Source organism: Oryza brachyantha, chromosome 2, assembly GCF_000231095.2.
Source record: "Oryza brachyantha chromosome 2, ObraRS2, whole genome shotgun sequence".
NCBI classification, from domain to species: Eukaryota; Viridiplantae; Streptophyta; class Magnoliopsida; order Poales; family Poaceae; genus Oryza; species Oryza brachyantha.
In genome coordinates, this window is record NC_023164.2 from 3,963,754 (window position 1) to 3,975,377 (window position 11,624).

Genomic DNA, 11,624 nt, shown 5'->3' on the forward strand with positions numbered 1-11,624 from the left:
GTTGGATTCTCATGAGTTTTAGTTGTACTTTGAACATCCTAAGTTTTAGTGTTGCTCTGTTTTTTTTTGTCTAAACAAACATACCAAATTTTATATAGAAATAGTGGGTCTTGGTACCTCTTAAAGATAGTAAAATTGCTCTACAAATAAACTAGAGTAAGAATTGAGTAAACCTTATTTCGAATAAAGAATCATAAAGGCACTAGATTCTCCAAATAATTCACAATGATTTATACCTGATAAGGTCACAAACACCAAAACGTGATTGAAAACTGTCATGCAAGTGGATGTATGACAGAATGCACAGGATCACGTATTTTAGTTGCAACCTTTGTTTGCCGACATGGCAAAAACATGTTTGCCATGGAGCTCAAATGCTAAAAATTTCTTCATGTCTTATCAAGGTCCCCATTGCCAGCATAAAGTGCAGGACATGACGCAATCACAGAGCAATAGTTGCCAATTTCAGGCTCAATTTCCAGAAGGATGGTGATGCAACAGAGGTCGGAGTGACCAGACAAGTCTCAACCTCACAAATGTTCACAGGTCCTAACTCACAAGTACAAGGTTGGTAAAACATATGAACACAATTATATTGTTGAGCTCTTCTTAATCTGACTAATATAATCCCAATTTTGTTACAAAACAATGCGCGAAAACCATGAGGGGCACGCAGATTTAAGATTGTCTGATTCTGATAGACAACCCCAGCCACAAAACCTGAATGCCTAAATCTTCAGAGAGCAGAAGTAGAGCATATACTATATACTAATGCAGGACATCAACTGATATAATCAACTAGGGGTTAGCATTGCAAGAGCAGGTAAGGCCATGAGATGAGTAATCCATCCTACAGGGCATGACAACTGACAAGTGGTTTCTCCAGGTGATAATGTATTAAAGAAGAACAGTGGCTGGCAGCTCTGGCCCACACCAAGTGTGTGTCTACTGCCTTTGGATCACATCATGCTCTTCTACATGGGCCCCGTTCGGCAAGAGGGGTGGTAAGTTAAACTTACCTGGCACGGAAAACGTATCAATAGATTAGTATATGATTAATTAATTATTAATTATTAAAAAATAAAAAATTGATTAATATGATTTTTTAAAATAACTTTTGTATAGAAATTTTTTTGTAAAAAATACACTGTTTAGCAGTTTGGAAAGCGTGTGTGGAAAACGAGAGAGGTAAGTTAACTAATGGACGGGGGCGAATGCGGCCATGACCCTAGTAACCTATCAGAGAGTTGCTGACATGTTGCAGGTTGCTGCTATATAAGAGGCCATCCATGGTGAGCACTAGAGCACAATCTTCTTTTTGCACTTGCTCAGTTCAGGTCAGTGAAAAACTGAAGAGGAGTTTAGCTGCTGCTGCTTCTTCTTCTTCATCTTCTCTCCAGTGGCAATGACACAGCAGGTGATCAGCAGCTGCCGGCCCGGCCGCCGGGGACGGCGAGTGCGCCATGTCCGGCTGGGCTCGGTGCTCCGGCTGCGGGTGAGGCTGTTCGGCATAGTCGGGCTGCTGGTCCGGTGCCTGGAAGAGCTCAGCTGCTGCCCCAGGAGGTGGTCGCCGGCGACGACGACGACCACCGTGAGGGCACAGAAGCTGAGCCAGGACTGCCGGCGCCGGCGACTGGTGCCGGCAGAGGGCGGCGAGAGTTCTTTCCACGCGGAGGCCATTGCTGACTGCTTGGAGTTCATCAAGAGATCATACCTGCAGCCTGATCATAGGACAGCAGCTTGCTTGTGAATTTTAATTAGTGATCACTTCTTCAGTCATCTTAGCTTAAGCTGTGTCATTATCCTGTGATGTTGCAGTAGCTTAGCTTAATCTGTGTTCTGTCTCAGTTTTGCCAGCTGTTGTTGCTGCCTGATGATCTTATGAAGAATGTACAAAAGATGTTGATTCTGATGGGAGTGGATTTTAAACCCTCGAGGGGATGCCTCTCATTTATTGCATGTTATTCAAATAATCGTAAAAAACTTTTAAAAATATTATGAAAATAGATTAATATAAGATATATCACTACACGTTCAAATATGACTTTTATAATCCATAACAAAAATAACAAATATGACTACGAGTATACGTATACTATTCAGAGTTTAATTTGTTGTTTTTGTTATGGAGTGTAGAAGTCATATTTAAACTTGCATGTTTGTATAGTGATATATCTTATATTAATCTATCTTCATATTTTTTTAAAAATTTTTGATGACTATTTGGATAGCATGCAATAAACGAGAGTACATCCTCTCGAGGATTTAAAATACTTTCCCATTTTTATGAATAAAAACATAATAATGATGATGTTGTTGGTAGTGACGGTCTACTGGCCATGGAAAGATGTCATTTTCTTGCCTTGAAAAATGCGTGTTGATGCATGGTTAGGCGGTGATTTTTCAACCGGGGAATTAGGTGATGTTTTTGTCATTGGATTGTGACTTGGAGGTATCTAAGCTTTGTTTGACAGGAGTGGTTGGGCCCTTGCATGGTACAAAACAAAGTAGAGGACGAGGGCTTCTAGTGGCACACATACTTATCATCAAGATTGACCTTTGTTTGTTATTATATCAGGGAAATTCTTGATAGGCTTTGAGCAACCCACTCCTTATTTTTTCGTATTCATGGATGGTATAGTCCACCTCTCAATATAGGGATGTTAATGAGCCGAGCTCGAGCAAGCCTAGCTGCGTATTCTCAAGCTTGATAAGCTTGAGTTGGCTCGAACTTGACTATGCTGGACTCCATGATGGGAGTGGATCCGCGCACGGATTATTCTTAGACACATATTAGGTTAACTAAATAAATTAAATTTTTATTTATTAGATTTTTTTATTTAATTGAAAAGTGGGCCAAGAAAGCTCGGTTAGGATCCAACTTAGCTTGAGAGAGCTTATCCTCCTATTTGTCAAGCAAGGCATCTCATATCAAAAAAGATGAATTCGGAACGTTTATTTGGTGCCCTGAGCCACGTTCTTTCTCCACCTATTACTAACATATACATTCCCTCGTTTTTCACGTGTAGGTTTTTCGAGCTGATAAACGGTGTCTTTTATTAAAAAAAACTATAAGAAAGTTACTTTAAAAAATCATATTAATATATTTTATGTTTTTATAACTAATAATTAACTAATCATGTATTAATCTATTATTACGTTTTTAACTTGCTTCCAACCGAACGCAGACTGTTTTAACATGTGGATGCACGGTAGTTTATACTTGACCTGCTAGGTTATCACATAAAGTTACATATTAAGTTCGACAGAGCTCGCGAGCATGAGCATACGCTCAGGCTCGGCTCATTCTAAGCTCAAGCCATAGCCCAACCTGGCAACCTAAAAGAACATAATGGACACGTGTGAAAATTACAGGAAATATTTCAATTATTAGCAGGAGGTGAGGTGATGATGCATTTCAGTGGGGCCTAAAAATGCTAGATGACTGAATAATGATATGAACAGTATGTTGTAATTCCCTAACAAATAATCACAGCAAATTTCAACTTGAAGGGAAATAAACCAACTGATTATTTCCACACAGGAATGTAAAAAAAAAGTTACTATTAGCCATCAACTTTCATTTATTGAACCATTTCCACTACGAATGACAAATACATGTTGCCTGCAGTTTGAGTATATATTATATCTAAGGGGAAAAAACAACTTGGTGGATGACTTTTAAGTCTATTTTCTGAAGAAAATACTATACAGAGACAAGTAATAAAAGGACAAAAGGCTACATGCCAAAATTTTTGTCATTCATGAGCAAACCACTTCTTTGTAGAACCCAGCAGACCAGGAAGTCAGAAAGACTTGTTCTAACTTCAAATCTTCAGCTGCCTCCGAACCCCACCGAATCGAAAAGCATGTTAGAAAAAGAATGTTAAATGTGCCTCAAAAGGCCTTCTCCGGGCACCCAGGGTCGATGTTAAATGATGCTGCAACAAATGACAGAAGATTAATCCCGCACTTTAGCTGAAATTTTAGCATATTAAGATGTGAAGAACCAGATAAAAGATTTCACCTTCAAACAAAATTCTGAAGGCGCGTGTTCCAACAGCCAGTCATTTACAGCAGTGTCAAGCTGGTGCCTTTTTTTTTCTTATCTCATATTCCCATTTAACCACTATCAATAAGCTATACCTTATGGAATTGGAATGGCAAAATTGCACAACCGCTAAACAAATGATATTGTACTATGTTGATATTATAGGGCCTATTGATGACTGGAATATATCATACAGTGCAAGCTGAACTTCTCCAGAGCTATGCTCACAGCGAATGAGGTTAGTTAATAAGGGGAAAAAGAGGGGCAAGTTTCTCCTAAAGCAGTCCCTCTCTAGGCCACCCAATAACCGCATTACATGAAGGACCAATGAAGTTCTAGCAGACAGTTCCTCCTTCTTAGCAGTGCCCAAAGGCAGTATCCAGTGTAAAGCTGGATCTCTGCCAGAAGAATCGCTGGATTGTTCATGCCCTGCACAGTTGAGATACTTCCGTAGTATTTTCTCGGAAACAAGCATAATATGTGACTCAATGTTCATATCTTCTGACATTGAAGGGTTGTCATGAAGCAGAGCTTGCAGAAGTTTGAGGTAGCTCTGGTATGACTCGTTCTCAAAATGAATGACTGCTGGCTCAGATACCTCCAAAAGGGAACATGCTTTATGGAACTTTATGTGCAAGGTAGATTTAGAGGCCACTTCACTTGCATGTGACGCAATAGCTGATAGTGTCTCCAAAATTATTCCCATATGCTCAGCATAAAGAAACCGTCTGTGTGTCTCATACAATTTAACTATGCCCTGAAAAGAAATCAGGAAATGGTGAGTTCAAGATCTCAAAACAATTAACATGCAGGTAGTAGACTTTGTATCTTTTTATATTACTGTTTTTGTTGGATAACCAAAGATAATAGTATTGGATTAAATCTAGGGCATGTTACATAAGTGAGTTATTGACAACATTAACCACAAAAACTAAAAGTACCTGAACAACTAAGAGCTGCTGGGCCATTAGATTCTTCATTTTAACAATAGCATACGATGTTGTTTCCATATTAGCTTCCTCATCATCATCATTATATATGTCATGATCTGAATATCGTTCGGCTTCTGAGTAAGATTCATTTCTATCTGGAATTTCTATATCTTGCATCACCCTAACTATATTGTCAAACAAGACAAATGTTTGCACTGCTGAGTCTTTAAAACACAACAAGATCTCTTTCCATTCCTCCTTGGAGAGTTTGCTTGCAAGTCCTTCTGTTAAACGCTGAAAAACAGATAAACCTGTGCTAGCAGACGGTTTATAAGGGCTTCTGATAAAATTTGCAACAACAGAAGTAACTCTAGAAAGTTCTGGCCGCATCACATCAAAGAAGGTAATGTACAAATCAACTAAACACTTCACTGCTACTGTTTTAGTTTCAGAATTCCAAGAATCATCCTCAGTTATATTAATGTGTCCATTTGGTGTAGAGCTATCACTGCTAAATAGAGGATAAATAACAGATCCAAAGATATTTCTCCAGAATGATTGCGAGAAGAGGTGACCGTGGTCCTTCAAAATATCAAATAGTACTTCCACTGCACCTTTTCTGATTGTTGGTCTAGTGTCAGTTGTCAATCTAGCGAGACCTAAAAAGAGATAAAACAAGAAGTATGTTACCATGTTACAAGTGCAACACACCCCCAAATTGACTGGCCAGAAAGAACAATGTAGTTTTGAGGAAGAAAAATAACATACCGGCAAGCAGAGGAACCCAGAAATAAACATGATCATCCTTGTGTAGTGTGGCATTCCCATCAGGCGGATCTAAGTCATTTGTCTGGTGGTCAGTATCCTTTTCATGAGAAACAAATCCTTCCTCAGCAAGTTTAACAGCACAGAACCGAAGAAATGCAATAGCATTCAGACTAGCATCACTGCTAAATTTACTACTCGTGAATGTAATGAGACATTTAACACAATCAGTAAATGTTGTGGTTTCAGTCTCAGTTATGTGTGGAAAATAGTCCCGAACAATCTTTTCCATGGTTTCAAATGCCAACAGTACAATACTTCTTCTATCATCAGCAGCAGCAGCAGTAAAAACCTGCAAGAAAATGAAATGTCATACATTGGGTGGCAATGCAGGAATGATCCTCTAGTTCTTTCTGGAGAACTAGTTCGCAAATGAGCTAAGGTAATTATGAAAAGCTAAAATTAACCCTAGAACACCATACATACCGTAAAAACACTTTTCCATCCAGATTTTATATTGCTAACACGACTCAAAACCATTTGGGAGATGCATCGAACTATAAGTTCTCGTACTTCTGAAGCATTGCTCTTCTGCATAACAACTGCAAAAGGTCGCAGGAATTCATTCTGGAAATTGTAATTTGCCAGTTCCTCTCTTTCCAGAAACTTCATCGCTAGCTGCCTCAAAGAGTCCATTACAAATATCGCAACTGATAGATTTTCAGACAATCCTACAGACACAAAGAAGTCTGACAGAACTTTCCAAATATGAGACCACACTAGACGTATCCGGTTCATATTGTAATGTCTGCACAACCAAAACTTTGAGTTAGATCAAAGTATAAAATTAATATAATGGAGGCTTGAGGTGACATGTCATGTATCTGGAACATGTTCCTCGACTAGATTTTGCAAAAGACTTACGCAATCTCCACAATCTTTGTTAGGCAGAAGATGCGAGGTTCCGTAGGAGAGTGCAACTCCGTGATCGAGACCTTACATAGAGCTTTCACAAAAGCAACAATGGCATCACTGTTTAATCTTTGGCTATGAGCAAATATATGATTTAACTCAAAAATGCCAATCTGGTCTAACAGATTTATGTTTGATATGAAGCTATTTATCTGTTCAGGAGTAACCAATGGCGAGGCATTATTTTTAGCTGTTGTGCTGTCATAAGAACCCCCTCTGACGGCAGCCATTACAGCTGGATTCTGAAGAGCATTAGTTCGCTTTGAAAGTGTAGTGCTACTTGACTTTTGTGTTTTATCTTCTGAGTCAACCAAAGGCACTGTCAAAAATGAAGCATCAGTAGGTGCCCCCTCTCCAAGGAGATGTAAATGCTCAAACCGTGAAAGACATGTTAGTACATGCTCCCAGGAATCCTGCAAATAGTCGCCATCTTCAATTGCGATGGATATTATAGCCTGTCAAAAGACAATAAGAAAACACATGCGCATATTATTACTTGCTCTAATATTGATGAATAGGAATATGTCTACAAGTAATTGATTCAAACATTAGTCCATATGTTGATAAATATAGGATCATACTCCTTCCATCCCAAAATAAGTTCATCTTTCTAGTTCAATTTTAAACTATAAAGATGAACTTATTTTGGGACACCAGAAATATATTGTAACGCAGTACAAGTGTAAATACTACAGTTCAAGACTTCAAGCTCTTATGTACTGTTGAAACCATCCAAGTGCCCTCACTAATAAACCAATAGACCATGTAGGGTTGCAGAAAAGGCAAGAGTATTTGAGATAGCTTGCATTTTAATCAAGCAACAAAAGAAAAGAGAACAAAATTTGGCTTTTCTGAGTTCATACCTTCACAGCATCCACATTCTTTTGTTTCATGTCCGCAGCACAATGGAGATAAGTGAATTTGGCTACAGACGTCACAAAGGCATCTCGCTGCGTCTGCATACACATAACAGCAGTGACATGCACTGCAGATCTGAACCCTTGCAAACACTGTGATGTGGCGGCCTTATCATCACTTTGGTCAAGCGTAACACTGAATGCAGCCATCATAGGGGCCCAACAAACCTCCATCATGAATCTTAAAATGGTTGAATCAGTGATAACATGAAAGATAGATCTGCAAAGACAAAAACTTTAATCATTATAAAGTGTTAGCTGATGCAAATTATTTGTCTATAAATAATGTTTTTCTCTTACTCTGATTTCCCACTCTTTGCTTTGAATTTCTCTTGTATGTTCTTGATGAGTAAGTCATTTGCTCCAAGTGCCTTGTCTTCAGCCTGCTTCCAGTTGACAAGATTGATAATGTTATCCAAGCCTAAGAGCTTAATTACAGTACTAGGTTGCTTGCTTTGTGGAACTGATGAATCAGCACTCATTTTGATCTCATTTTTGACAATTTGATCATACAATGTACTCAGATAATCTTCAGGCAAATCCTTGCCATCATCAATTCCTCGGTTATTACGAATGAAATCAGACTTGGACATCTGCACACAGAAAATCCCATTAATTAGCAAACCTTCTGTTACTTATAAAAATAACACAGGGAAATAAATATAGCTAACCTTATCTTTGACCATCGTATTGTGAGCATCAGTATTGAGCATGATTACAGAATAAGCAAGAACATACGCAGTATCTGCACTGGTAAAAGAATTTGGGTTGCGCTTGCAGTATCGTTCAGCAAACTTTTCCATGATCCGATCAATTTTCTGTGCTTCTCCAGGAAGCCTGAAGCCCTGCAAATAATATCTAATGGCTTCACCAAAGTCCATACCTTCAAAGTTCAGTGCATCTGCATATGCATGCATAACTTTGATAGGGAATTCATCTCTTTCGCCCAGATAATCGCCAATCATTGTTGCGTTTAAACCAGCAGTATTTCTCAAGAAAGATGCAACATCTTCTGGGGAATGACCTATCTTCTTGCTTTTTATGAGAAAATCAATACCCTTGGAAGGTTTCCTGTTAAACAAGGAAATTCCTTTCTGCAGGAGGAGAATTACAGCTCAGTAACCCTTTATAAACAGTTTAACAGAGGAGATAATTTAAATCTAGCATGCAAATATTTACATACCTGAAGTTCTATTTTATAAGTTCGACGCTGCTCAAGTGAGGAAGCGTCAGATAGATCTGGATTACCAGAGTCCGTTTGCAGTTCATAATCAACTGCACCCCCATCTTCTCCAACAAGGATATTAGGATTGTCTATCGAATTTAAAGATGTCTCGGAAGGTTTGGGTGAAAATTCACCAATTCTCAACTGTTGGTCCATCCATGAACCCATTGATTTAATTATGGTTGCGAGGCACTTGACTGACTCAATACGAAATGTCTGGTCTTGTGCAGTAGTTAATGTTGTTGCAGATCCAGGAGGAACCCCTAGAGCAGTCTTTAAAAGTCCATTGACAATCCTGCAAAGATCTGTTGGAATTAAAGGGTTGTTTTAACTATGATGAAGAGAGAGTAACTATAATTTTCGTACCACTGTAATCATCTTAGTTCATCTTATGCAGTACTTTAACATATGAGCCTCTAAAGAGTTGAATGCCTGCTGTTACTAATTAGCATTCCATAACAACAAAACTTAAAGTGGACATTCACCAAGAACAAAAATTACATACCTTTCAAAGATATTTGGTGCATCAACATCACAATCATAGTTCACAAAGACATCAACAATAACTTGGGGATCTTTGCAGATCTTCTCCAACAGGTTTAGAACTGTCATTTTCTGCAGAAAGCTAGGTTGATGGACATTCTCAAGAACCCTTAGAACAAGCATGGGAAAAAATATTCCAATTTCCTCTTTCAGCCCAGATCTAAACCTTGACAGTAAACCCACAAATATGGAGCATAAGAGCTGGAAAATACTCATTGCTGACAAGGCACTGTTCTTCAACAAGGACAAACAAAGATACTGCTTGATTGCTCCAAGGTACCTGCATTAACAAAAAAAAAGAAGGGTATAAGAGTTTTATTCCAGTATGGAGTCAGAGTATCTTTATGGAATAATCTAAAGATAAAAAGGTTTTAAATTGTAAGCACATAACTGCAGGAAGCTTGGAGAACCATTAAGGTATTTTTCAGCATTGCAATTCTACCTTATATGCAGATGAGTGAGCATATGTTGAAGGGAAAAAAAACAGAATAAAATTCTAGTCACTCTTATTATTATAAATTAAATATCATGGTCTTTGTCCCACCTCTCCTGGCCATCATGTTACATCTGGAGCTCACAAACTAATACTTCATGTTTTTATTCCCTTTTTCTGTGTATTGTTGGGTAATTAATTATTTTCTTTTATAGTAAGTGAGAGACTTTCACAAATTAAGAGAAAAACGCGCAAGCACAGAGTATCATCAGGATATCATTTGAAACATGTTAAAAGAACCAACAGCAATTCAAGTACAGAATAGTAAATCACACAAACATGTATCTGCCACCATAGACTCCTCTATTGCACTTGTTTCCCTAGAAAAAGTTTCATCCATCGTAAATTCATAATACATTAAAAATGTACCCTAAATGTTGAAACATCAAGGCAGACAATAGCAAAGATCATCTGGATTGAGAAAACAATACATTAATATCAGAAAGATGTGTATTCAAAATTTCAGCGTTAATACTACGAAAACAAGAAGCCCCTATATCAATTACTATACTGCGCATTTTATGCCTTCCTTCCCCTAGTCATTTAAGCCATCTGCATTCTTCTCACTCACTGCAACAACAATATTTACATAGATAGGCAACACAGCAAGTTGAGATGTTAAAATGCACAGGACTAAGACAATAATGAGTATCATATCATACTTTTCATTTGTTCTCCAGAATGGTCCAGCATTGTCAATAACCATCTTGAGCAGTTCAAGAGACAACACCTTTCCCCGCTGCAGCACCTGATCTTCGGGGTTATCCGGTGTCGAGAACTTCATCGACAGCTTGCACAGGTTCTTGAACAGTGTCAGCCCATCCTCCCTGATCTTGCTCATGCCAGCAGCATCCTCCTTTCCGTCCATCTCCGCCGGCGCAACTGGAGTCCCTGGCTCAGGAGCATCACTCCCCTCCATTGCCTCATTTATGAAACTCTGCGCCACCTGAACGATGCTGGAGTCGTTCAGGTTGCGATCAGACATGTCCATCATGTCGGCGATCGACACCGTCCTCACGCGCACATCCATGGAGTCCACCTCCACGCGCGCGAACACGATCACCAGCACCTGCGCGAGCGCCAGCTTAGCGCAGAGCTGGTTAGCGCCGCTGCTGCTGCTGAGGTAGATGTTGTAACATGTCTTGAGCATCTGGCCGAGGCCCTCCCCGCGGATGGCGATGGAGGGGCACCGCGCGGCGGCCACGAGGACACGGAGGGTGGAGAGCTCCATGGCGTCGTCCGCGAGCGCGCCGCAGGACAGCACGGCGGCGAGGAGCTTGGAGGCGGGGGAGTCGTCGTCGCCGCCGGCGCCGGCGCCGCCGAGATCGCCGACGAGGAGTCGGTGGTAGAGCAGCTTGGCGACGCAGTCGAGGGCCGGGTCGGCGACCTTGGGGGACGCCGACTCGAGCGCGAGGAGGAGCGCGTGGATGCAGGCGTCGGCGGCGGCCGCCGGCAGCCCGAGCAGCAGCGACGGCGCCGGCGAGGGCGCGTACGCCGCCGCCGCCGACGACGAGAGCAGGTCCAGCGCCGCCTTGGCGGCCGCCACGAGCGCCGAGTGCTTCCGCCACGCCGCGTTCTTGATGATCCGGTCCAGCGCCGGGCCCATCACCCGCCCCGCCGGCGACGCCCCGCCGATGGCCGTCGCCATGCCGCGCCCGCAGATGGCCGCCCAACCTCTACGCCGCGGCGGTCGTCTCCGTCACGCTCATTGGAGATCTGAGGCGGG

At 40.8% G+C, this 11,624-nt stretch overlaps 1 protein-coding gene across 1 annotated transcript; it reads right to left on the bottom strand.

Moving 5' to 3' along the window:
* Nucleotides 1-4,155: 4,155 nt before the first annotated feature.
* Nucleotides 4,156-11,580, bottom strand: LOC102715545 (brefeldin A-inhibited guanine nucleotide-exchange protein 1). The gene is made up of 11 exons (XM_006648348.2): nucleotides 10,561-11,580; nucleotides 9,368-9,685; nucleotides 8,821-9,157; nucleotides 8,309-8,731; nucleotides 7,938-8,230; nucleotides 7,584-7,857; nucleotides 6,673-7,175; nucleotides 6,235-6,556; nucleotides 5,752-6,100; nucleotides 4,993-5,642; nucleotides 4,156-4,808 (listed from the first exon to the last, which is right to left on the bottom strand). Exons 1-11 carry the CDS (start codon nucleotides 11,544-11,546, stop codon nucleotides 4,200-4,202), a joined length of 5,064 nt encoding a protein of 1,687 aa, XP_006648411.2. The 5' UTR covers nucleotides 11,547-11,580; the 3' UTR covers nucleotides 4,156-4,199.
* Between the last annotated feature and the right edge of the window lie 44 nt (nucleotides 11,581-11,624).

Bases quoted from the DNA above. Each gene is read 5' to 3' on its own strand.
- LOC102715545 (XM_006648348.2), bottom strand. From the start codon at position 11,546: ATGGCGACGGCCATCGGCGGGGCGTCGCCGGCGGGGCGGGTGATGGGC. The intron at 8,732-8,820 runs GTATGTAAATAT...CTCCTCCTGCAG, and splicing joins CTTATAAAATAGAACTTCAG to AAAGGAATTTCCTTGTTTAA. The intron at 4,809-4,992 runs GTACTTTTAGTT...ATTTCTTTTCAG, and splicing joins AGCAGCTCTTAGTTGTTCAG to GGCATAGTTAAATTGTATGA.